At 44.2% G+C, this 26,498-nt stretch overlaps 2 protein-coding genes and 1 pseudogene across 3 annotated transcripts in view; 2 read left to right on the top strand and 1 right to left on the bottom strand.

Annotated features, from left to right (window-relative positions):
• Positions 1–10,111, top strand: part of CLDN18 (claudin 18) — a 22,265-nt gene extending 12,154 nt beyond the window's left edge. For both annotated transcript variants that reach the window (XM_021678758.1, XM_021678757.1), the window contains exons 2-5: positions 5,186–5,350; positions 5,976–6,093; positions 8,866–8,976; positions 9,940–10,111. In XM_021678758.1, coding sequence (XP_021534433.1) covers positions 5,186–5,350; positions 5,976–6,093; positions 8,866–8,976; positions 9,940–10,111 — 566 coding nt within the window. The remainder of the gene's footprint in view (positions 1–5,185; positions 5,351–5,975; positions 6,094–8,865; positions 8,977–9,939) is intronic.
• A 6,520-nt stretch (positions 10,112–16,631) lies between these two features.
• On the top strand, positions 16,632–17,520 carry LOC110570641 (annotated as a pseudogene).
• A 2,430-nt stretch (positions 17,521–19,950) lies between these two features.
• On the bottom strand, positions 19,951–26,225 carry LOC110570640 (charged multivesicular body protein 4b-like). Its single transcript, XM_044912501.1, is given in 3 exon segments — positions 19,951–20,494; positions 20,496–20,805; positions 26,212–26,225. Coding segments are annotated over 3 exon segments (849 nt in total). The 3' UTR covers positions 19,951–19,969.
• Positions 26,226–26,498: the final 273 nt, after the last annotated feature.

Genomic DNA, 26,498 nt, shown 5'->3' with positions numbered 1-26,498 from the left:
CATCTCTATGCAAGAGACAGCTCTGCCCCACTCCAGATGTGCTCATGACATCTCTATGCGAGAGACAGCTCTGTCCCACTCCAGAGCTGAGGAAACTCGGCTTCAGTGAGATTCAAAGGTTTGCCTAACGACGCTTACCTGGCTCACATTGTTCTGTAGGATTTCACAAGATACAAAGGACTTCCATATTGGTTCCCTGAGATCTCAGGAGAATCTAGGCCCCTCCCACCTTGTTCTGAAAGACCTGTTCTCTGAGGTCTGGCCTCAGACTTCCCTCCTCTGGGCTCCCCTTCTTTGGAATCCTCCATCAGCCCTCCCTGCCTCCAATCTGAAGCCACTCTGTGCCTGAAGCGTGGGTCCTCTCTAACCGCCACTAACAAAAGCCCCAGATCAGGCCTTTGTCTCGTAAGCCCATCCCCATCTAGCTCAGGGATGTCAGCCATTGGGAACTGTTTCAACTCGCCAGCCACTCTAAGCACCTCCTCCTGAGCCCTCGGAGGGCTGTTTTCCCAGATTATTCCTTGAAATTTTATGTTCTTGAACAATTAAATGAAAATCTCTAGGGGTGGAGGTAAAACATTTAACATTTCTTTAGAAGTTCCCCCAGGGGATGCTAAGGTACAACTAGGGTTGGGAACCACACCCAAAGGCACCTTGCCTGTCAGTCCATAGCTGGTTTGGGGGAATTAGATATTTTGCAACAGGGAGGGAACACCAAGTTCCCGTTTTTTCTGTTTGTTTCTGTCAGCCCTGAATCCCGTCCACCCTTCAAGCCCGATAATGCCTCATTGTTCACTGGAAAGAATGCTGTAGTCACACCTTTGGTGCAGGGCATCAGTCTATAGAGCCGTTGACTCACCTGTTATCAGCTGATAAGCCTATATGCCTCCTGCTTGGAATAGCAAATAAGAGACAGAGTGGCTAAAAGAGAAACTTAACCTCCTTTGGGAGCAGTTTCTCTGGTTACCTATCTATGAAGGATTAGAACTCCAGATGGTAGAATCTTCCAGAGGGAAAGGAAGTCGAGGTCACTCGCATGCATCTCCATGGTCATTACTAGACATAAGGGGTTTCTAGCAATGAGTGGTGGAGAACGTTTCCTCCCACTTCCTGGAAGCTGCCCCCTCAGAGCTCCCACTCTCAGAAGAACCCCTCCAGGAATCTCCAAAGCAAGGCAGACCTTGGTCCATCCATCCAGGCCCACTGTTGGGACTCTGGACGTGGTCCCACGAGATATAAAACAATGTTGTGTCTTTTCTGACCACAGGCTAAAAGAAAGGGGTAGGAGTAAGATAGAAACAGAGTCTAAGAGGGCGCCTGGGTGGCTCAGTTGGTTAAGCGACTGCCTTCGGCTCAGGTCATGATCCTGGAGTCCCAGGATCGAGCCCCGCGTCGGGCTCCCTGCTCAGCAGGGAGTCTGCTTCTCCCTCTCCCGCTCCCCCCTCTTGTGCTCTCTCTCTCTCTCACTCTCTCTCTCTCAAATAAATAAATAAAATCTTAAAAAAAAAAAAAAAAGAAACAGAGTCTAAGAAATAAAAAGGTGCTCAGGGTGAAGGTTGACCGTTGGTTCAAAGCAGGTGCCAGCATTCATCCAAAATCCAGAGATCAAGAGAGAGCAAGAAAGAAATAAGGCCTTGTCAGGCAAACATGACCCAGCAGAGGCAAGAGGGCCTCTGAGAGCCTGAGGCCAAGGCTGACCAAGACAGGCTGGCCAGGGCTCCCGTACCCAAGGGCTCCCATGGCGCAGTAGCAGCAACTCTCCACAGGAGGCAAGCCCACCGTGCTTTCACCTCCCACTTGCCCATCTCATCTTCTAATCCAACAATGTCAGGCAAGACCCTGTGCCTCAGCCACGGCCACCTGGTGATGTGTTTTCAGGAACAAACATTAAAACTACTCAGTCAAAAGAGCCGATGACTCCACCCACACCAAGAGGCCGGGAGAAATGTAATGTTTTTGTAGAAGGAGGGACACCCTTTATCTTGCCTCGTTAATATTGTTTATTTGGTTTTTGTTTGGTTGGTGGGTTGGTTGATCGGTTTTTGGTTGTTTTAACCAGATGCCTTGCCAGGTGGTCCTCAAAAGAGATAAGTGATTTTGTTCTCTGAATAGTTTAAGGCTTCAAATGTCAGAATGAGAGCAGTGTTTAAAACCTCCAATGGGTTTCTGGGTGGATTTGAAGCCCACAAGAGGCCCATGGGGATAAGATGAAGAGAAAGTCAAGTCCCTTTCTCTTCCCATATGTCCAGTTTTCTGGTAGTAACATACATATCAGTATAGCCTGGAGGATATTTCCTGAAGTCTGGGGCTGCCGCCGAGATGTCCTCTCCATAGCTGTCCTGAACCAGGCTTGTGGTGTAATTATATGTGTTAAAGAGAACTAGAACCATATCATGAGCAACTATGAGAAAGTGGGTCTATTATTACTTAGCCAAGGTATCCCCAAAGTTAAAAGAAATTTGAGGTTCAGGATTTCCAGTAAAAATATGATCTTCCCAGGTCTTAAACTGCTTGAAGGCAGTGGTTATTTTCCATGAAACTTTATACCTCCTACGGCATCTGACAAAGGGTTTTGTAGAGAATTTGAGCTTTAAAATACTTGATGAATGAATGAATTCATGGATGAGCTGTATGATTATGTAACATATGACTATGAGCATATACCAACATGTGCTGGATGCAAACACAAAAATGTAAATGAGTACACAAGTAGATGACACACACTTGCATTTGTTAATAAGGGAATGAACCGGGTAGGGTGTTCGTTCCCAGTATCCTGTAGGGCCAGCAAAGCCATTGAGCAAGGCTTTAGAGAACACAGGTGACACTCTAGAGCCCTCCTATATTAGGAGTAGATCCAACGGCCACTCCAAGGCCCTCCTGAGTTCTCTTTGCCCTACTAGGGTCACCGTGGCTCTGGCATGAGAACTCAGCTGTAATCTCAAGATGCCAATGTTAATCAGTTCAGTTCTCCCAGGAAAGAATGGTCAGATCCTGCAGAATCGACCCACACCATAAACCAGCATATTTACTCTGCTAATATAGTTGCTAATAGGACCAAGACTGATGATGGCTATGTGTAGATTTCTCTTCTCAGCAGAGAAGCAAAGTTAAAATCAGAAGTTTCTTCAGGGAGAAGAGAATCAGAATCAAGTGGCGTAGAACTAGAGTGGCTGAATACTACCATCTCCACACAGAGAGACACCTGGTGAGAAAGTTGCCCAGGCCTCCATTCTTCTTGAATGCAGAAGGCTCTTGAGTTCTGCATGATCTACCTCTCCTTTTTCAATAGACTGCATTGATTGTCGATTCTTGCATCATAACCAGTTGCTTTGTGATACACACCTTAGAGTGAATAAGCTGGCAGCTCCAGTGATATTGGCCATATTTGAGATGGAAATCTTCGTGAAGAGATTAGAGAGAAATTCCTCCCAGGAAATTCCTTGTCTTGAGAGTCACATTTAGAAATAATCTGCTGGGACAGGTTATTCCCTGAGATGATTTTTAGAGAATATTTCTTTATACATTTTTAGCATCCATTTGAGGGGATGATATTTCATGGCTGAGTCTCCAAGTTTGGAGGATACATTCTCTTAGGTGCTTACAGAGCCCCTTACCTTGATGGCAGCCTGCTTTTCCAGGATTAGGTACCTCAAAGTGATGTACTGTGATGGGGAAAGTAACCATTTTGAGATAGTTCTGGGTTTGACTCCCGGCTCTTGCTTGTCCCTTGATATGTGTCCTTGGGCAAGTTCCTTAACCTCTGACTCTCAGTTTCTTCAACTCTAAAATGGAGGTAATCGTATCATCTGTGTTGCAGGGTTTTGTGTTTTTTTACTGTGGATTAAATTTTTTAATATCCAAAAAGCCACTAATAGCTTTCAATCAAAAAATAACAATTGGCTATGATAACTAGGGTAGGACAGAGCTTTCTGCTTTGCTTCACACAATTCTTCAGTTCTGCTCTACCAGAAATACCCATGTTTGGGGCCTTTCCCTCTGGAGAACACCAAGGATTCATTTGTCTTTCTTTTGTAAAATGCATTATGCTTATAGTGGGCATGTTTAATGACTGTCTTTCCCCACTTTGACATAAGATCCATGAGTGCAGAGACCATTTCTGACCTATTAATTACTGTCATCCCTGTGCCTAGTCATAGGAGCTTAGAAAAAACTGTTGAGATGAGTCACTGCATATTAAGGACACACTAGAAACCACTGTGGATATATCTGGAAGAGAGGTCACTGCTGGAGAGTCCCCGCAGGACCTATAGTTTCCATTGCTTCCTGAGAAGGGACTGCTGATAAACTGGTTGTGTTGAAAGGCCTGTGATTGATATAGCAGTCTTTACATATACACCTAAAACCTACAGCTCATCCTGACTGTAGCAGTCCCTTTGGAAAGAGACAAAAATACGGGGCCCTTGATATATCACCTAATAACCTTGCTCATTACATGCTATAAATGAATATTGGGTTTTCCTAAAGTGGACACGACAATATGAATCTTTGAGCCCATATGAAAAGACTAGAGGAAAAAAATGTTTGGGTTAGAAGTCAAAGCCACACAGTTTTACTGTAAGCTCTGTCAATAATTTTTCATGTCACCTTGGCCAAGCCATTTCCTCTACATAGACTGCAGATTATCAAGCTTTAAAATGAGGAAATGAGGGTGCCTGGGTGGCTCAGTTGGTTAAGCGACTGCCTTCGGCTCAGGTCATGATCCTGGGGTCCCGGGATCGAGTCCCGCATCGGGCTCCCTGCTCAGCAGGGAGTCTGCTTCTCCCTCTGACCCTCCCGACCCTCCCCCCTCTCATGTGCTCTCTCTCTCAGTCTCTCTCTCTCAAATAAATAAATAAAATCTTTAAAAAATAAAATAAAATAAAATAAAATGAGGAAATGAAATAGCTAAATTCCATTGGCTGTCCTAGCTCCACAATGTTCTCATTCTACAGACAACTGCGTGCAGGTCCTTCAACAATCAGAGGATTGTACACGGTAGTTTTGCATTTCTCACAATTCCACATCCCCTGGCGATGACAAAGTTCACAGTTTATGGACTTGCTATTTCTCAGGAATTTGGTGCTTGTTGATCGTGGTTGCTTTATTTTATTGAACCGAAGCCTAATCAATCATGTGGAGGTGGTCTTATCTGTCAGCTTGTGTCTTGTCCCTTGTCCCACAGCCATGCTGCAGGCAGTGCGAGCCCTGATGATCGTGGGCATCGTCCTGGGTGTCATCAGCCTCCTGGTGTCCATCTTTGCCCTGAAGTGCATCCGCATTGGCAGCATGGAGGACTCCGCCAAAGCCAACATGACACTGACCTCTGGGATCATGTTCATCATCTCAGGTGAACAAGGAGCTGAGGTTCCCTCTCTCAAATGGGCTTCTGGGAGTGTCAAAGCAAAATCATTCTGGCAGAGGAAACACGGCTTCTCCCTACTGAGCATGGTTTGAACATGGATCAGAGCTTTACACACTGGGATTCAAGATCTAAGATTAGGACCCAATTACGTGCTACAGAATTGTCATGAGTGTTAAGGTCCCCCTTAGCTGCCACCCCACTTTATTAGAAGAGATTCTCAATCCTAAGGGAGTCATGTGACTCAGTCCCTAAAGGCATTATTTTGGTAAGACTTTAGAAAAATGATTTTAAAGGAAGAGCACTTGACATCATCAAAAGACCAGGCCCAAAATATTTGTATTATTAATCTCTTGTCCCAAGATGCATGGAAAATCTCTTTCTGCACACATACAAATCCTTCCACAATTAGAGAGATAAGAGAGTCTAAGCACCTAACACAATGTCTAGCACATAGTGGGACTTCAATATCAATGCTTGGATTAGCCATTCTGTTACAGGAATGGAATGTTCTCCAGTCTGCTCATCTAAACTCATTTAAGCACACATTGCTTCAGAAACACTGTGATCCCTTTAAAGCTGACTCTAGAGCTTTCTCGTTCTTGGCCCGCAGGTCTCTGTGCAATCGCCGGAGTATCTGTATTTGCCAACATGCTGGTTACTAACTTCTGGATGTCTACAGCTAACATGTACACCGGCCTGGGTGGGATGGTGCAGACCGTTCAGACCAGGTAACCTCCTAATCTAGTCTTAGTATTCTGTGGTGAATATTGCTGTAAAAATCCTATTAAACACATATGCCTAATGTGACTGTCAGCGCCTGAAAGAGCAAAAATTTATCAGAGGCAACCATGCCGTATCATAAATCAACTGTGATCTGTAAATTCATAAACTTCATTTCAGTGAAATATCCTTGGTGCTATGACTTGAGGCTGAGCTGACATTTGCATTGAAATACAGTGACAGTTCACAGTATTTATCTAGCATGCTTACACAAGCCCCATTGTGGTGGCAATGAAACAGGCACTATTAGCCCAGGCATGTAAATGAGCCTCAACCCGCATCTCCAGGTCATGACGGGAACCTGGCTAGGGACAGGTGAAAGCTTGAGTAGAATTGAGCAAGGTACAGCACAGATGAGAAGAGTAATGTTATGTGTCTTCCTTGTACAGCTGCGTCTTCCTCTCATTCACACATGCATTCATTCTACAAATGTATGGAGTACCTGCTGTGGGCCAGCAACTGTTCTGAGTGCTGGGGATAAGACAAGGTCCCCATCCTCACGGAGGTTATGATCTAGCTGAGGGAGAAGGTGTCTGAAGGAGGGTAGAACTTTTAAATGATGGAAGAGCAATTCCGACACCCATATTCATTTAGCCACTTCAAGGGGATGTATTTCAAAGCAAGAAGCAGCAGCAAATTCTTGAGGAAGAAAGATCTGATTCTGAGAGAGTGATATAAATATCATGTCTAAGTGACCCATCATCTCTGGAGTGGATACACTTGGTATTTCTCCAGCCACACCATCATGGGATACAAACAGGGGATGAAGATGTGATGAATCCATTACTCTCTGGCTCCCTGGAACTCTAGTCCCAATCCATGTTCCTGCTTTGTTTCAGGAGAGGAGGAAATGATCCCCATAAGCTCCCCCCATCCTCCTCTGTGATCTTTCCATCATCTCTTGGTTACAAGAACAACTGAAAAGTATGCTGACCAGCTCATTTTGGGTTTCCTGGGACTTTACCAGTTTTAGCACTGAAAGTCCCATATCCTGGGAAACTCTTCTTTCATGGGCAAATCAGGATGGTTGGTCAGCCTACTTAGAAGATCCCACCTTATCTGGAGTATCTGGGTACCTAGGGTCACTGCCTCTGCCCAGAGGAGTCACCCACCCAACTGGCACCTAGACTAATGCCCTCCATCATTCTCCCACACCATCTCCCTAGAACCTGCCCCGTCCCTTGGGCAGCCAAATTCAGTCCTGAGATCGAGACTATAGGATTATGAGAGGCCTCCTGAATGCCTTCTTCCATGGATGGGCACAGCTTTTCCCTTCTTTCTGTCTTCTCATCCTCTCTACCCAGAAATCACGCAAGACAGCACAGCTGCCAAGAGAGATCTTGGCAATCAGTTGAAGGGGCTTTCTGGTACCCCATTTGGCTTTCTGGTATCCCATCCTCTGCTATTGCTGCATTGAGTGTACCTGACCTACAAACTGCCTGCCTTCATGCTATATGCAGCTTGTGAGGTGTTTCGTATTAGCCTAAACATTTCCTTTTATAACCTGAATTAATCACCAACTTTTATATTATATTACACTTGGTCATCAGGCTTATATTGCTTATATGGCTTACTTTGATCCTGCTAAAATGTGTGTACTTTTTAAGCACATCCAAAATATCTTATTTTCTTAGGTTGCAGAGGTCTGCACACATATTTCTGTCTTCCAACTACTAGTATAATGTTCTTAGTTTGTGATTTCTAAACATACCAGTGATTCATGGTGTTCCACAAACAGTCCCATGCTCCTTGATGAGCCCAAGGGGAAAACCTCCATGGGCAGGTATCCACTGTGCTGAGCTCTCCTTTTCTGCAGGGCTCTAGGAGACACCAGCTTAGGGAAGGGAAAGTTACCAGCTAACACTAAAATACCCATTGACTTCCTAACACTTTTTGGTCACAGTGTTCACCACCCACAAAGGTCCATTTGGAATCAGAATTATTTTATTCTCAGGACACTTTGTTCTCAGACAATCCTGCTCAGAGGTAACAAGTCCCATGGAGGCATCCCTCCTAGGGGAAGGGTACCAACTTTGGAGTCAGATGACCACAGGTTTAAGCTTCAGTGTGGGCTAGAACAGAACCACCGGGAAAGTGGAGTCTGTGTCTATCTTGTTTGCCCCTGTGTCCCAGTGCCTGGGCAGTGTCAGGCACGTAGTAGGAGCTCAATAAATACTTGTTGAACAGATGCGTAAACAATAAATGAAAGAATGAATGGTCACTTCACATTAGTTCTTTCTGAAGATAATGCTCCTACCTGCATGGACGGCTACCAGGGTACTTGATAGGTAAGATGAAAGCTTACTGGCCCACAGGAAGAACTCCAAAATTCCTTCAGAAATAATAACTTCAGACTGATTCCACATCTCTCAAATTCCTCTTGCCAAACCTTTGAGACACTCCCAATGACAATAGGGAGGGAGGTGGATTTCCAGAGATGTTTCTTTGAGATTAGAGACTTATAATTAATTCCATGCCTGAGTGATGCTAGGGGCCCGAGAATCCCACTGCTGTTTTGCTGACTAGCTTCAGTCCCAATTCTGTTCTCTAGGGCACCTCATTCAGTTGGCCATGACCCAAAGGAGAGTGTGTTCAGCAGCACGGGCAGGGATGGGTGTGGAACCCAAAAGAGCTGACAGAGAGGATGCGTGTGGCCAAGTGCAGTAGGTGGAGCCTGGAGGGTTGAGTTGCCCACATTCATCGTCTCATTTTCCCTTCAGGTACACCTTTGGTTCGGCTCTGTTCGTGGGCTGGGTCGCCGGGGGCCTCACACTAATTGGGGGTGTGATGATGTGCATCGCCTGCCGGGGCCTGGCGCCTGAGGAAACCAAGTGAGTCTCCCCATCCCAGTGCAATCAGACATTTAATCCGAGTCCATTTTAAAGTATAATTTGCAGCCAGAATGATCAGTGTAGGTTTATGGAAGAACTTATTAACTAAATGTTGCTGAACCTTCTCTTTTATGGGGAACCTAAAGAACAGAATAGGAACATTTCAGCTGAGCCGATTTAGGAATGATCCTGTTTGAGAGAGAAAAAAAATATCGCGGTAGGTTCCCTCTGACTTCAGGATTCTGTAACTCAGTGGTTCTCAGCTGAAAGCAATTCTGCCCACCAGGGGATATTTGGCAACAGCTGAAGACTCTTGATTGTTGCAGCTTTGGGGTGGGGTGGGGGTGATACTGGAATCTAGTGGGTGGGGACCAGGGATGCTGCTAAACCTTCCATGATGCACAGGAGAGGCCCTCACGACAAAGAGGCATCTGTTGCAAGCCAAAGTCCCGCTGCAGAGAAACCCCACTGTATGTACCCCGCTACATGGACCTGGAGCTGGGAGACCTGGATCCTGGGCCGGATCTACTGCTAACTAGTCCTGTGACTTCTAGTAAATCATTTGCCGTCTCTGTTAGCTCATCCATAAACTGAGCAGATTAGAGGAGATGGGCTTCCTGTATGTGCCTTCCAGCTCACAAATTCTGTGATTTTTCTGGCATAACCATGTTCCCCTGGACATTGTTTCTGGTTCAGCTTTATTTTAATTGATTAACAGAAGGAACTCACTAGTCACTAATTACTGGCTCTAATACAAGGCAAGAAATTCTGCTCCAGTGCAGAGGGAAAAAAACCAGTGTCTCAAAGCCTGGGGCGATCAACCATTTCAGTTTGCCCAGGACTGAGGGTTTCCTGGGATGCTGGACTTTCAGTGCTAAAACTGAAACATCCCAGGGTAAACGGAGTGGGTTGCCCTCTTACCAAATACATCTGTGGTCATGGAATGTTTCTTTTTTCTCTCAGCTACAAAGCCGTGTCCTATCATGCCTCTGGCCACAATGTCGCCTACAAGCCCGGAGGCTTCAAGGCCAGCACTGGCTTTGGGCCCAATAGCAAAAACAGGAAGATATACGAAGGGGGTGTCCACACAGAGGACGAGGTACAATCTCATCCTTCCAAGTACGACTATGTGTAGCGCTCCAAGACACCTCAGCATGGACAGAAGACCCCCCAATTAGAGCTCACTTGAAAAACAAGGAAATTTTACCTTGACTCCTGATTGCTTTTGACTCACAGTTGGAAGTTAGAAAAACCTTGATTTCACCCATGAGGAGGCCAGACGGTCTGGGCCACATGTCTCTATGTCTCTAATGTTCCATCACAAAAACAGCTGAGTTATCAGATATGAATTCGAGGCAACAGTTCACAGTTTCCAATCTTCTCTTTTTTTTTTAATTTAACCTTTCTAATCTGATGATAGATTGCGGTTTGAATTCCTATCAGACAATAGTGCATCGATGATCTATTTCCCAACTCGTCCCCCAGAACAATTCTGCAAGGAAAAAAGGAGAGTCCATCAAAAGACATCATTTCCTGCTATTTGATTTTAACCTCCCCCACCAACCTGGCTACTAATAAACACTGATTGAAGAAGAGGTGATGGGGAAAGATATTTGTAATGTCTCCAGCTCATTATCTGAGTTTTCTTACACTGTGATCTTGACATTACCTGGACCAAAGCGATTTCAGTTTAAGGAAAGCTTTCTGCTTTTGTTGACATCTGCTAATTCCAGCAAGACACCCCCAGGGGTCTCCTGGGCTCCCCATTGCAAGTCCTCTTTCTTTCATAGGCCAGAAAATGTCCCTGGAAGAATGAGAAAAGGATATTTGTGGGTAATCTGAATATATATGGTATTCTCGATATAGTTAGAATAAATAATATATTAGTGAAATGATACACTGTCTCTGAATTAGCCTCACCCCTGCACATGAATAGAAGAAAATGAAAATATAATTGCTTTGATATTGTCTGTATTGACTTTGTAAAATCACACTTAAGTTTGAGTTCCATGAAATGCTCACTGATCCTAATTGTTTCCCTTTGAACTCTCCGGGACTGTGACTACACAGGACAGATACAGTGTAACCCTGTAAAAACCAAATGATGAAACTGAGGGGGTTAAAACCAGTTCTTTCAAAAGACAACAGCAACAACAAAGTGATGAGCCTGGAGGTAGTGTTATGGCAAGTGACGCCTGTACACACTAGAAGGTCACTGTCAGTCGACAGGAGCACTTTCTAGGCACTGTGGTCAGCTTTGTTACTGGGAGAGCTCTTCCCTTCACTAACTTCACCTACAGTGGTTGGACCATTGGATGTTCAAGAAGTGAAAGCTCTTGGCAGCCACACACCTTCCCTGTGTTCACATCCCTGCTGCAGAAAGCCTAAACTCCTTCGAGGCCACCAGAATTCCATCTCAGCACCAGAGCCAGAATAGGTCCCCTGGGAACTAAAATAAGGGCAGTGTCTCAAAACTACCCAATCAGGGAGCAGCATTGGCACTGGGGAAATCTCACCATCGGGTTATTATTGGGGAAAAAAGTCCTTAGTACCAATAGTGCTTATGAAAGTGGCCTCCCTCCAGGGAGATGGGTGACTATTCATAGGGGTCTTCAGGCTCAACAGATTATGTCTGGGGAAAACCAGATCACAGCCCATTAAACAGAGAGGAATTTTGTTCACCAACAGCCAAAGCAAACTCAGAGACCCTTCTCACTGAGACAGGAATGGTTCTAGGCTACATCAGAGTATTCATGGAACTCATTGTCTGAGATGGGATAAAGGTTGGATAGATAATTCAAGAAGAGGGGGAAAAAAAGAAAGAAAAAATGCAGGGATGGGGGGAAGACAAAACTGAGCAGTCCAGGGCATGGAGATTGTGAAGTTTCTCAGGATTTGACTTGAAAGCCATGGGCACAGTGAGCTCTTTTTCCTACCACCAGAAATTCCTTGGTCAGGTCTGAGGCACTGAGGTGTGTCTCAGCTGGGTTTTTAATCAGCACAGTCTCTATCCCACACTTCATTGTTTGAAAGCCTCCATGCAGTTAGATTGGGCTTTGTAATTTTTTTGTTGTTGCTCTGTCCTATTGTATATGCATTGACTATTGACCTGCATGTTTTGTGAACTAAATATTAAAATTACTATTATCTCACATTTGAACAGCTCCTGCTCTTTTGTCCTAAGCTTCGGGATATGGAGGGGGGGGAGTCTCAGCACCTCAAAGCTGAGGGCGTCTTCTGGAATGTTTCTGCTTGCAGAATCTGTCTACTCAGCAGTAGCCTGGCTGCCTGGAGGCCAATGAGGTCTGATCCCATGCACTTAGTGGTTCCCGCAAGTTGAGAAGCCTGAATCAAAAGGAATTTCCAGAGCAGGCAGGCATGTGGCATGGGATCCAGGGACGACATTTAGCCTGTCTGACCCTCAGTGCACCGGCCTAAACTGTCTAATATCATTGGCCTGCCCAAGAGCTAGTAAAACAGGAGAGCCAATACCTGTCCTCTTAATGCTGTCGAAGGCTGGCTTTACCAGCTCAATTAGCTGTACTCACTGAGGCTGAATCAAGCTATGGAAACAACATAAGCCTGGGTGGCTCAGTCGTCAAGCGTCTGCCTTCGGCTCAGGTCATGATCCCGGGGTCCTGGGATCGAGTCTCGCATCGGGCTCCTTGCTCAGCGGGGAGCCTGCTTCTCCCTCTGCCTGCTGCTCCCCGCCCCCCCCACCACCAGCTTGTGCTCTCTCTCTCTCTGACAAATAAATAAATAAAATTTTTTTTAAAAAGCATGAGCTACAGAGTCAGAACAGCCCAACCTCAAGGCAAGGCCACCTCACTTCCCAGCTGTGTTAGCCTGAGCAAAGCACTTAATCTTTCTGAGTCTCGGTTTCTATAGAATGGGGATAATAAGCATAGTGAAATCATGCAAGTAAAGGACCTATTTAAGTGACATGCACTCAACTTGCATGACTTTAAGACAAACAGGGCATTGACAGGTAACTAGGACATCTGAGGCCAGCATTGGCTTCAGGCATAGCTGGATCAAGGGATATGACCAAGATTCTACTTTTTTTCTGTCCATACCTCAGTTCTGCTTTCCTCTCTGTCAGTTTGCTTCTCAGGCAGGATGTCCCCACAGGCTGCTCATATTTCTAGGCATATGCCATCTTTCAGCTTGGGTACCTTGCCCAAAGGAAGTATCTCTTTCCTGATATCTATAGGAGAAAAAAATTCTGATAAAACTTATTGCACTATTTGAGTCATGTAGCCACCCCTAAACATCTTCATATAACCAGAGCCGTGGTATTCAGCTTAGCCAAACCTGGGTCCCACAGTCATAATATGGAGATTTGTTGTATGACACAAAGGATCCATCGTCCTTAGAAATCAGGCAAATTCATTGCTTTGCCTCATTGTTACCCCTGTGATTGAACCTGATCTCCAAGAAAAGCTTCAGAGGCACAACCTCTGAACCTCTCTGACCAGTTACCAAACAGCATAGTATTTATAGTACAGAGAGGGAGGATCTGAGAGATTACTCTGGTTCTCACAGAAAATGGATAATTAAAAATGACCAAAACTTTACATTAAATTTTAAACAAATGGGATGACAAAACTGATTAGTAGAAAATTGTCCTCAGTTATATAATTTTGAACTATTCAAATTAGATTTCCTAAGATTAGGGGCATTTTGAAGACTCCCATGCAAAGACATAAATGAAGGAATCAAATCATACCATATGTGCTCAAAATATGACTCACTGCAATTATCCATAACAATCCCTGGGGAATCCCAAGCTGCTGACTACTGAGTATTCCTGTCACCATCTTGAGGTCCAAAAGAAAGGAGGTTTAATCAAGGTCTCTATGGGATGGCCAATTCTTTTAGCTTTTTCTAGGGTAATAGTCAGCCCTGCCCTGCCCTGCCTCCACAGGACATTACATAGGGTCAACCACTGCAATAGCCCCAGTTTTTGCCAAAGCACCTGGCATCTCAGAACTGATGCTTTCTGCTGGTGAGAACACTGGACTCAGAATCAGAAACTGGAACTTCTTGTCCTGACTCCACTACCAACCAGCTATGTGAACTTGAAGGATCACTTACAATAATTCACCAACATGTTTTTGTTATTTTTTTATTGATTCCTTGTAATCACCAGTACTGCATTTAGGGCTTTACCTACCTCACCTCTAGTCCTCCAACAATCTTGATCTCACCCCACTAACCTCCAACCTACGACCAGTCTAAGTGAGCAGGTGAAACTTGTGGACACTGGTCAGCAACCACACGCACATACACACACATGCACACTCACATAGATAAATGCACGCTCACAGATACACACACTCAAACACCCAGTAATATCTCTGGATCCTCAGCAACGACCATAATTTCTTTGATTTTTCAACTCGTAGGCATTCGCAGGTGCCTCAGAACTGCTTTTGAACTATTCCACTCCTCAAGCCGAAGCCAGGCTGATTTTTCATACCTACCAATCCACAGTTAGAAAGGAGAGATTATTCTCTTTATAATAGCTCAAATTAATATGAAATGAGCATTAAAATGTATTAAGAGTTGAAGATAATTTCCTTTTGGTTTAATATTGAGTGCAAGATACTGTATCATGGAGACAAAATGTTCCTAAAGTATTTAATTTAGTTACCAAGAAAAGGTTCTAACAGGGATGGTTTTTAGTGTGCATACCACCACAATACTCAATAGTAAAAGCAACTACTACCAAATGACCAAATAAGATGAAATCTTTTAGCCACCACTACCATAGGGGTTGCTGAAGGAAATCAGACTTCTTCCTTAGAGAGCCTTTCAGGGAGAGCTGGGTCCTGTGTGAAGACAAGGAACACACAACTCCCTTCATAGAAAACATCATATTTTGTTCTATCAACTTAGATTTTTGGAGGAATAATGTTATATCTAATATAAAAGAAGGCTAAAAATATTTGTCCTTTAATTGGGCAATCCCTCTTTTTTGAATTTCCCCTAAGGAAATAATCGTAAATATTTATGCCCAAAGATATATATCAATTGTTTAGAATAGTAAACCTGGATCCAAAGTATTTTTAAAGTGGTTGCTTCTGGTTAGGGATGTAATAAGGATACTTTTTCTTTATACTTTTCAGTACTTTCCAAGAATATCTTCATTTTATACCCATACCCAGAATAAACTCCCCTTTCCTGAACAGACATTAGAAATTAAGAAAAGGCATTGAATGACAGTGAAAGATCAGTTTGAGCCTAAAAAATACAGATAATTATGAATGTTAATATTATTGTAATTATCATCTGTTTAAATCTAGGACATCTCAGATATAGCTTCAGGCACTTTTTGTACACTTAGCCCCAATCCTCAGAATAACCCAGGAGACAGGTACTATTATGCCCATTTCATAGATAAAGAAAGAAACCAAGGCTCAGTGAGGCTGTGTCTTGCCCAAGTAAGGTCGTCAACTGTCCTGGTTTATTCAAGATGATCCTAGATTTAGACTCAAAGGCCTGCATTCCAGGAAACCCCTCAGCCCCCAACAAACCAGGACAGCTGGTCACCCTATGCCAAGGCTACATAGCTAATAGAAAAGCATGGATTCCAACCAGGGTCTGTCTGGCTCCACATCTCACTCTCTTTCTACTATGCCAGAGTGAATCCCACTAAACAAGCAAAATACATACATAGGAAGGAAGGGAGGGAGGGAGGGAGGGAGGAAGGGAAGAAGAGATGGAGGGAGGGAGGGAGAAACAAATCTACTTTAAAGAAGAAGGTATTTGCCTATGAATCCAAAAAGCATAATACTTGAAACAACATACTGTAAATTCAATTTTTAATTCTCAAGTTTAAAAAAATGTCAGACAAGAGCAAATGTAAATGGTGGACAGATGGTGTGAAGTGTCTGCCTTCGGCTCAGGTCATGATCCCGGGGTCCTGGGATGGAGCCCTGCATCGGGCTCCCTGCTCAGCGGGAAGCCTGCTTCTCCCTCTCCCATTCCCCCTGCTTGTTTTCCATCTCTCGCTGTGTCTCTCTCTGTCAAATAAATAAAATCTTTAAAAAAAAAAAAAAGGTGGACAGATGGTGGGAATGGAGGAGACCATCAGGCTAACTGGTCTCTTCCGAGCTGACACATTCACTTGAGCAAAGCTCTCAGGGTGCTATGTGACATGTGTGCCCTTTTAAGGGCTCCCGGGCTGGAGAGCACTGTGGTGTGATGCCATGCGAAGGGCAGGGAAACCCCCGGGCCCCCGAAGTGCACTGTCTGCAGGTGAACTCCTCCAGTGGTGGCAGCTGAAGCCACCCAAAGGTCCTTGAGGTTGGGTTTGGGCCAAGACCCACGTCATCTCAGCCCTACTCTTAGGTTGAAGCCCCCAACACTGGGTCTGAGTCAGTCTCCTCCAACCTTCTAGAGTCTTCCCATTCCTTTCTTGTCTCAAGTGGAGTTGGATGTGACTGGCCTGAGGTTTTTGACCAGTCCAGTCTTTCCCTGTTATCAAAGCTGCCGCCCTCAGTCCTTGTTGACTATCAAAAGCTTATTTGTTTTATTCGACAAGCCATCTTGAATTTCCCCAAAGAATTTTTTGAAAGATGAAATATCAAACAAGTTAAGCACGTAGGACTTTGCCACCCATACTTAATGGCCGAAGGAGGACAGTTGCCATGGCAATGGCTCTGGTAAGGACGATGGAGTGAGGCTGAAGGGTGAATAAAATGCCATAAAGGGGCACAGGCTGCCCAGCCAGCCAGCCCCTTATGACGCTGGGAGTGTTTGCCCAAGTCTTAGGAGTTAAGTCATAATTTGGAGAGAGGGAAACAAAAATGTCCAGCTGCAAACAAACATGTTGAGGGGTGGGAGTGGGAGGTCAGGATAGGGGTGAAGATATTTTGAATGACAGTGCATGTGACTGTCACCTCACGAGGACTGGCAGAGCCCTCCTGCCAGTAGCTTTCGTGCAGACAGACTGTCCCATCCAGCTGCAGAGGGCACAGCCAAGAGAACAGAGAGAACCCAATGAAGGCTCGTGGAGAACTGGCGTCAGAATGATCCTCACAGCCTCTCTGGCAACATACACACAAGACTCAGCCTCCTCATTCTCTGGGACCCAGTAGTTCCACTCCCGGGAACCTGCTCAGAGGAAGTCAGCCTGACTGTGGTCCTGCTGCTGAGGGAGCCATCGGCGGAAGACTGGGGTGCGGAGAATGTGAAAAGAAACTTGATGCTGCTATCGCTCCAGACACATGTCTTTGCATGTCCAAGGAATACCACAGAAAGTGGTAGAAGAAAGCTGAACAAAAATAAAGTCTTGACTTCAAAAAAGCAGGAGTCGATCCACATGGAAAGAATAAGTTCCCCACTTGGAGAATTTGTAAAAGTTCTGTGCACCACCTGGGTTCCCATTCCTAGCAGGGCTGCGCCTACAAAAGGGGCATCAGTGTAATGTGGGGGGAAAAGGTTTCAGATACCAAAAACTACCACAAATGTCTGTCTAGATGTATTGGTGAAGTTTTTGGCTTTCTATATGATTTTACTTTCTTCTTGGAATTTTGAAGGCATAGTATAGAGGTTCAAGTCACAAAATAATACTTTTGTGTTAAAACAAAAGTTTTGTTTTAAAACAAATAGTTAAAGTTAAGTTTAGGGATACCCAGGTGGCTCAGTTGGTTAAGTGCCTGCCTTCGGCTCAGGTCATGATCCCAGGGTCCTGGGATCGAGTCCCGCATCGGTCTCCTTGCTCAGTGGGGAGCCTGCTTCTCCCTCTGCTTATGCTCTCTCTCTCAATGACAAATAAATAAATAAAATGTTTAAAATAAATAAATAAATAAATAAATTTAAGTTTAAACCAGGAAGGTTGATCAGTAGTCATTTTTTTGCTCTCAAGAAGTTCTGAACAGAAGTGATATAGTCTTCTGCCTTAAATTGTTATTCTCCTTACAAGCATTGTATTGAAGTGGAATGAGTGGCAAATTTAATGGAAAAAAAAATTTTCCCTGTTCTGTATGTACTTATTACTTAACATTGTTCAGATAATTCTTGTTATCCTCTCCCTCTACTTTATTTATAGTTATTGCCAAAAAAATGAGGAGGAGATTATTGACATTTGGCTCTGAACTTGGTGTCCAGACTTAAAATTCTTCCCTCGGTTCCTGTTGGTTGCCTAGTTCTTAGAACCAGCAGTCCTTCAATCCATTGCAGTTTCACTAAGTATTTAAATATTTTAGACTATTATTGCTGAATGCTTCCTTAGTAATTAGTCCAGACCCAAGTCAAAAACAGGTTGTATTTGTGATTTTATTTGTTCTTGAAACAAAATGCCAATACCTTTCATCTGAGAACAAGAACACAAGCAACACGCTTCATAGGTGCAAATGAATACAGCGGATTTCAGAAAAACACATGTTACACATATTATCTTGAATTCAAACTGTCATGAAAGCCTGGGGTACAGTGTTCATCCACGATGATGTGTAATAGAAATGAATCACCAGGGCGCCTGGGTGGCTCAGTTGGTTAAGCAACTGCCTTCGGCTCAGGTCATGATCCTGGAGTCCCGGGATCGAGTCCCACATCGGGCTCCCTGCTGAGCAGGGAGTCTGCTTCTCCCTCTGACCCTCTTCCCTCTCGTGCTCTCTATGTCTCATTCTCTCTCTCTCTCAAATAAATAAATAAATAAAACCTAAAAAAAAAAAAGAAAAAAGAAATGAATCACCACTGTTTGGGAAAGCTCTTTGAAGCAAACACCAAACTTTTTTTTACCTTTCCCCTCCCCCAAAAACAACAAAAAAAGATACACATAGAACAAAGGAAACAAAAGGCTGAAGGCAGAAAGAAGTTCAGAGCAGGGTTGTTTTTAATATTGTAAAACCAGAAAAAGGAAAGAAACAATCCTAACAGCAGGAGAAAAGTCAAACTATAGCACGCTAGCATAATGAAATATAATGCAGAAGATAAAAATTGTGTTTAAGAAATCATTGTAACGGAGAAATTCTCATCCTTTCACGTTACAAGAAAGAGTAAAATTCATCATTATAGATACACTATGATCTGAATCATGGGGGAAACAGACAAGAATCTGAAAGGAAATGCATCAGTCTATTCACACTTCTGGTCTTTAAGTGCTGAGGCTTGGGTAAGTTTATTTTCTTCTATTCTGTTTTTCTTAATTTTCTATAAGGGGCATGTAGTTTTTACGTTTGCAATGACAATAAACGTTTTGAAAGACCTACACATGTTCTCTTACCTCATAGCATTCCTCACTCTCTTGGCTCTTGCCTGCTTCTGCTGTAGCAGCTGGAAAAGCTCAAATAGTCACTTTTCCAACCACCTTTGTCCTAGCAGAAGCCACACGGCACAGTTCCAGCCGTGAGATGTGAGCAGAAGTCTGAGCCCTGTCTTTGCACCTTTTTCCTTCTTCCTGCCTAGACTGCAGACGCAGTGAGCAAGTGGGGCTTTAGCAGCCATCTGGGAACCAAGCCAGAAAGGCCGAGAGAATCACATGCTGGGGTAACACTGTCAGTCCCTGAACTAACACCACTGGCTGAGGTTATTAAGACCCTGATTAAAAGTACTGGAGAAAGCTGTGTAGCAGCAAGGCCAAGAGCAGAGGTTCTCAACCATGACCGTCATGTGGATAGATTTTGTCAATACTGATGCCCAGGTCCTACTCCTGGAAATTTTTTACTTAATTGGTCTAGGCAGTCACCTGGGCGTTAGGATTTTTTTTTTTTTTTTGGATTTGCAGATACAGTTTATTTTACAGAAATTCAACATTATAAACAACAGGCACCTCCCACCCCACCTGCCCGCCCCCCTCCCTGTCCCGCTGGGTGCAGACCATGCTATGCAGAGAGTGAGCAGTGATGCGGCCCTAAGGCTTTGGAGGGAGACTCAAGAGCGATGGAACCTGCCTGCACCATGTCCTGCCTGCCCCGCACATGCACATGCCTGCCCGCTGCACAGGCCACCAGAGTCTGTCTGGGCCCAGCCCACACTGCACCATTTACATGGATCCAGCCCAATTCTCCAATTCCTTCATGTCATCCTCTTCCTTTTCCTTCTTCTTGGTGGGTTTTGATGGTAAGGTTATAGAGGGAACATTTGGTAGAGGGACTGTTTCGGGTCCACTGATTTCCAGCAAATTCTTGTCTAGTTCCTCCTGTTCTAGTTCTTCTAATTCTGCCATGAGCTCATCCTCATCAAACTCTTCTCCAAATCCTACAGGTTTTGAAATAGCTGTTGAAATCTCCTCTGCAAGTTCTTGCTGGTCAGCAATGTCCTGCATTAATTCATCAACTTCATCGATGTCCGTGTCGTATGCCTTAGCAGCATAGCCCATGTTCTTGAGCACCTCAGTGTTGGTATTGGTGTTCTCCAGGGCCTCCCGCTGAAACTCGATGGTTGACAGCGTGCCGTCGATCTGCGCTAGCTGTTTTTCATACCTCTTCTTGTGCTTCAGGGCCTGGAGGGCCGCGCGCTTGTTTTGGGTGCCGTGCTTCTTGGCAGCGGTCAGCTCCTGCTCCATCTTAAGTCTCCAGGAATTCCTGCTTCTTACTTAGCATCTCTTCCGTGTCCCGCAGCCGCTGGATGGCATCCTGAGGGGTCGGGCCGCCCTTGCCAGCCTTGCCCCCTCCTGCCCCGAACAGTTTCCCGAACACCGACACGGTGGCTGCTCGCCGCGCCGGCCTGCGCCTCCCACTCCGGCTCGGCTCGGCTCCAGCGCCCGCTCCCGGCCCGCCGCTCCCTGCCGCCGGCCTCTCCGCCGCCTCCGCCCCGCAGCTCTGGGCTTTAGGATTTCTAAAAGTGCCCCAGCTTTTGGCCAGGGTTGAGAACCCAGTTCTGGAGGCATATAGAAAAAGAGGTCAGAGGTGATACCACACTACCCAATGATTCAGACTTCCCATTATGTGAAACCAATCAATCCCACTGTTACTGGATTTTCTGTTCTGGAAGTTGGATGTATTCCTAACTGGTGCAATTGTACTATTTCTTAAGACTGGCCTAAGTGTGTACATCTATGAGTTTAAAACTGGTAAGATTCCATAGCACATACTGGTCACATAGATATTTCTGTTTCTCAGTATAGACTTTTCCGCCTTTGAAATCACACCCAAGTAAAGACCAGATTTATGACAGTATATAAAAGTACAGTTTTTTGCCAAGATAGAGACCCCAAACTTAAGCCCTCATGCCCTCTCATTCCTTCTATGCGTCCGCTGGTATTGCCCCACTGTGGCAGAGACCATGAAGTATCACAAAAATCTCACATGGTGTTCTTTCCCCAGCCCCCCAGATGCCCTCCGCTTGATGTTAGTACCTGGCTATACCTCTAAACCACAGGACCTTGCTCCTCAAGGACCAGTGGGTTGGGTATTACCAGGGAGCTTGTTAGAAATGCAGAATCTCAGGGTGCCTGGGTGGCTCAATTGGTTAAGTGTCTGCCTTCGGCTCAGGTCATGATCCCAGGGTCCTGGGGTTGATTCCGCTCCTTGCTCAGCGGGAGCCTGCTTCTCCCTCTCCTTCTGCAGCTCCCCCCTGCTTGTGTGCTCTCTCTTTCTCCCACTCTCTCTCCCTCTGTCAAATAAATAAATAAAATCTTTAAAAAATTTTTTTAAAAACTTTAAAACCAAAAAAAGAAATGTAGAATCTCCATGCCATCCCAGACCTATTGAATCAGAAACTGCATTTTAACAAGATCCTCAAGTAATTTGTATGCTCATTGAAATTTGGGAAGCTCTGCCATCAGAAATAGCTAGAATTAACTATGTTAAAGCAGTGGTTCCCTCTCTAACACATTCGCCTTTCGGTTCCTCTTTTGCTGTTAAAAAAAAGTTGGGGACAGGGAGGAAGACTGAGCAGAGGGAGACAAGGTTGTACTAAGGCTGTGGTGAACAGCCGGGAGGACGTGCCTGCCTATGTAATCAGCGGGCTTTCTCTCCCTTCCCCTCCCCAGGCTGGGACTGGGACCTGGCGCCCTCTCAGCTCTCTCCCCATTGGCATGCCCATCCCAGGTCAATACTCTACCCACCAGCCAAAAGGAATGGGAAAAAGAGCAAGTTAAATTCCTTCTTTTAACTTTTTGCTACAGCAAATGTGCCGTTCCCACAGCAAACTCTTTAGGGATGTAAAATTTCAGACAACTTTGAAGGGAAAAAATTAATTACCACATTTTGTGTGTCTAGAGAAGAAAATAGGGCCTTAGGAGAAATGAAGGGACAGGGAGGGGGGAGGGGAGGTGGGAGAAGTGGAGCCTATATGCCCACCTCGGGAATTCTCACACAATAGAACATACCACCATGAGGGAGATCTGTTTGCAGGAAGATCTGGGAGGAAGATTGCAGATGTCTGTGCAACTAACTGATGCTTGGATCATGGCACACAAGGTTTAGGCTTTAGCAATAAGAGGGAGCACGTGGGTGGCTCAGTCCATTAAGCGTCTGCTTTCAGTTCAGGTCATGATCCCAGGGTCCTGGGTTCAAGCCCCACGTCAGGCTCCCTGCTCAGTGGGGAGTCTGCTTCTCCCTCTCCCTCTGCCCCCCTCTCTGCTTGTGCACTCTCTGTCTCTCAAATAAATAAAATCTTAAAAAAAAAAAAAAGGCTTTAGCAAAAAGAGAGAACAAAGTCTGTCTCCAAAATTAAAAAGGGAAGGGCTCTACTTGGACAGAAGAAAGCCAGTCCGAAGCAGGAGAGGCACAGTGCCCCAGTGTGGTCCTGGAACACTGGTTCAGCATATTCGGTATAGAACATTTTAAAAATCAAACACAGGGTGGCTATTCCTCAACTGCCCCTTGTCTCAGCCCCTGGGAGCTTATGACAAGATTTTGGGTGGGGCCTGCAACGGGATGGGTGATGTTCCTCTTGGATGAGAGCCTCCCCTCCCCACAACCTCGGACAGAAGCAGCTAAGCAAACTGACACCGGGATCATCAGGAGTCCCAGGCATTGCCTGCCAGTGAAGGCAGCAAGCTGAGCTGATACAAGAAGCCTACCCCCACCCCACAGCCAGTTCAAACACATAGGAACACTGGATAAAACTGAAAAAAATTTTTTTAAATCTTCAGCCAAACTAGAGCATGGCAACCACAAGTGCTGGAAATGAAGAAAGAACTCAAAGCCGAAGTGATGATTGGGAGCTGATGCCACATGGCCCATAGGGGGTTTCCACTAAATACGCATCATGAGGTTTGTATTTTAAGCTCCTTTGGGAAGCATCCAAGGCCATGCCCGTAGATATTTGAACTGAGCTCCCTACATAAAGGAAATAGAAATACTGCCTTCACTAGCCCACAAATACTGAACAGAATGTGCCATGGATTGTGCACCAAGGATGGAAAAGGAATCACCTGTGAGGAAAATGAACCCACATTCCATGCTGTGTATAAGACTTCATGGTCTACCATCTGTGCTTCTCCCAGTTTTTCCTGGCTTGGGGGTTTTGCATGCCACAGAACTTATTATCAAAACTCGTCTGGGGCAGCTTAGCTTCCAGTATGACTTAGAAAGTTCCTGCCAGACTAACGCTCCTGCATATAACAAATATAAACTCTGTTTAAAAAAAATACAAAAAACAACCACCTGAAGCCACCAAAGAGCAAGCAAAGACAGGCATGTTCTGGGGGATAGATGACACTTGGAAGAAAGGAAAGGCATAAGACAGGTTTCCCATTTTGGTGGCTTCTGGCCCAAATGATGGCCAAAGTCAGGCAGCATGGAGCTGGGGCTGCTAAAACTCTGTTAGAAAACCTGCATTCTTTGTGGCCTGAGGAATCAAAGAACAGGGTTCAGGGCAACCATAGCCACCATAAAATGAGAAGGGGATCTTGGAATAAACAGACCCAGAGAGATCAAGTCCAAATTTTATATGTAAACTTTCCCCTAAATCTCTGATTAAATTCTGAACTATACAAGGACAGGGCTGACTTATAAAAAGCTGGATTAGGATAAAAAAATGAATGGGGATTTGAGATGCCCCCAAGACACAGAGTTTGTGGTAAGAGTATAAGCAAGTTAACTGTTTACACTAACAAATAAACAAAGTCAACACTCTTTGGAAGAACATAATGGAATCCAGAGTCTCCTAAAACATAACATTCACAACATTCAGACTAGAATAAAAATTATTTGACATGCACATGACATGACCCATTTTTGATGCAATCAAGGAGAGTAACTTCAAAATAGCTCCAGTGTGGAATTAGCAGATAAGGATTTTAAAGCAGCTATTGTAACTATGTTCAAACATACAAAAGAAAACATGCTCATAATGAATTTTCAGTATGATAGGAAATCTCAGCAGAGAAGTAGAAATTATTTTTTTAAAACAGGAACTCCAGAACTGAAAATACAATGTCTGAAATGTTTTTAAATATATTATGTGAATTTAAAAGCAAAATGGAGATGACAGGAAATCATCAGTTAACTTGAAGACAGATCAATAGAAATTATCCAGGAACAGAGATAAAAAAGGTGGGTTTTTTTTTTGTTGTTGTTGTTGTTTTCATTTAAATTCAATTAGCCAACATATAGTACATCATTAACAAAACCTCAGGGACTTATAATATAATATCAAAAAGAAACAAGGGAGACCAGAGGAGAGTGGTGTGATACTATTAAGGTGCTGAAAGAAAAACTGTCAACCTAAAATTCTATATCCAGCTCAAATATCCTTCCAGAAGAAAGCAAAATACACTTTTCCGATAAAAGGAAACCATGAGAATTTATTGCCAGCAGATCCGCACTACAAAAAATGCTAAAGAAAGTTCTTCAAACTGAAGGGCAATGATGCCGGATGGAAACTAGGATCTTCAGGAAAAAATGAAGAGCATCAGAAACAGATCTTACTAAATAGGACATTGTATATCACTAGTTATAATGCCAGGTTCAAAGCCTGAGAATTTGAGCGGTCAGTGCACTGCATCTGGCCTTCCACTATAACCACCACAGCAGTTCTGGGCAGCTGTCAGTGTTCCACACTCCCCCACATAACCGGGGGTACCAATGGAGCCACATTAAGAAGCAAATATCTATTTATGTATAATAGTAATGGGCAAATCTTGGCAGTCCCTATACCCCGTATTAAACCAAGAAATTATTTTTGTTTGTTGGTTTAAAGATTTATTTCTTCATTTGAGAGAGTGAGCGAGCAAGTGAGCATGAGTGGGGGGAGGGACAGAGGGAGAGGAAGAGAGAATCCTCAAGCACACTCCCCGCTGAGCACAGAGCCCAACATGGGGCTTGATCCCAGGACCCTGAGATCATGACTTGAACCAAAATCAAGAGTTGGCTGCTTAACTGACTGAGCCACCCAGGTGCCCCTAAACCAGGAAATTCTTAACTTTGGAAACCACTTGTAAAAATGTTATTCTATAGACATTTGATATAGAAGTAGATGCAGATTTCCTCACGATCCCCATATCTCAAAGGCATCTCCTAAGAAGTCTCTAGATGATCAAAAAAGCCAGTACAAAAGACAAAGAAATAATCAGTGGTCATTCTCTGCATGTCTTGTCCCATATTAGGAGGTAATGTCAGCTTTAAAAAAAAAAATCTTTTTTCATTTCATATTTCTCACCAAGCTATCAGTTTGTAAGCATCTCTTCTTACATTTTAATCTTTATTGTGTGTTAACATTGAATATTTTGTGTAACACATGTCTTTCTTTGTTTTGTGTTTATGGATGAAGCAGGTATCAGTAAGAACAAAGTCAATTCCATAGTCTTTGGTTCTCAACCAGAATGTGTTAAGGAATGGGAGACATCTCAACTTCTGGAAGAATAACAGCAAAAAAAAAAAAAAAGTAATTTTATGCCTAGCACATTGAATTGATTGAAAATACCTGCTAAAATAACTTCTTCACACAAGTGTGATAGTGGGACAATCATGTATATATATGAAAGCTGTAGGGAGATAGGATTTTAAAAGAAATGAAACTAATTTCACTCTGCTTTTAATCACCAAGAAACTATTTCACAAAAGGATTACGGAGTGTCAATTAGTCATCACCATTAATGGCAAGTAGTTCAACTCCCCCTTCCCTTTAAGCATATTTCCCTCCTGGATGTGAAAGGAAAGCCTTTCTGAAGTGACAGTCCTCAGGCCGGACTCTCTCAAGGGAATGACTGGGTTCCTGCAGTGGACAACTTAGTTTCAGATAGCTGCTGAGGGCTGTGGTTTGCAGAGGAGGGCAGGACAGACAAGGAGTAAAGACACTACTGCGAGCCCCACAGCTGGCTGCCCTCCTGCTCACCTGCTCTGATTCATGTTGCCATTGAATGGAAACTCTAAAAAGAAGCTGAACATGGGACTCCTCCACTTAGGTGCAACCCTTTAACATCCTCTTTTCTACAGGGAGCCTAGCTCCCCTTTATCTGAACCTGAGTATTGGCACCGAATTTATTGTTTTCCAAATTGAGTTTCATGCACATAATATACTTTCAAGATTCACTGTACTCACTTACTGAATAAATATGTATTTAATGTCTTTTTTACGCCAACATAAAAAAATTGCTCTTAAAATACAACATTTATGAATCA

The sequence above is a fragment of the Neomonachus schauinslandi genome, chromosome 1, assembly GCF_002201575.2.
Source record: "Neomonachus schauinslandi chromosome 1, ASM220157v2, whole genome shotgun sequence".
NCBI lineage: Eukaryota > Metazoa > Chordata > Mammalia > Carnivora > Phocidae > Neomonachus > Neomonachus schauinslandi.
The sequence above is the reverse complement of the archived record's forward strand: the minus strand, read 5'-3'. Positions and strand labels throughout refer to the sequence as shown.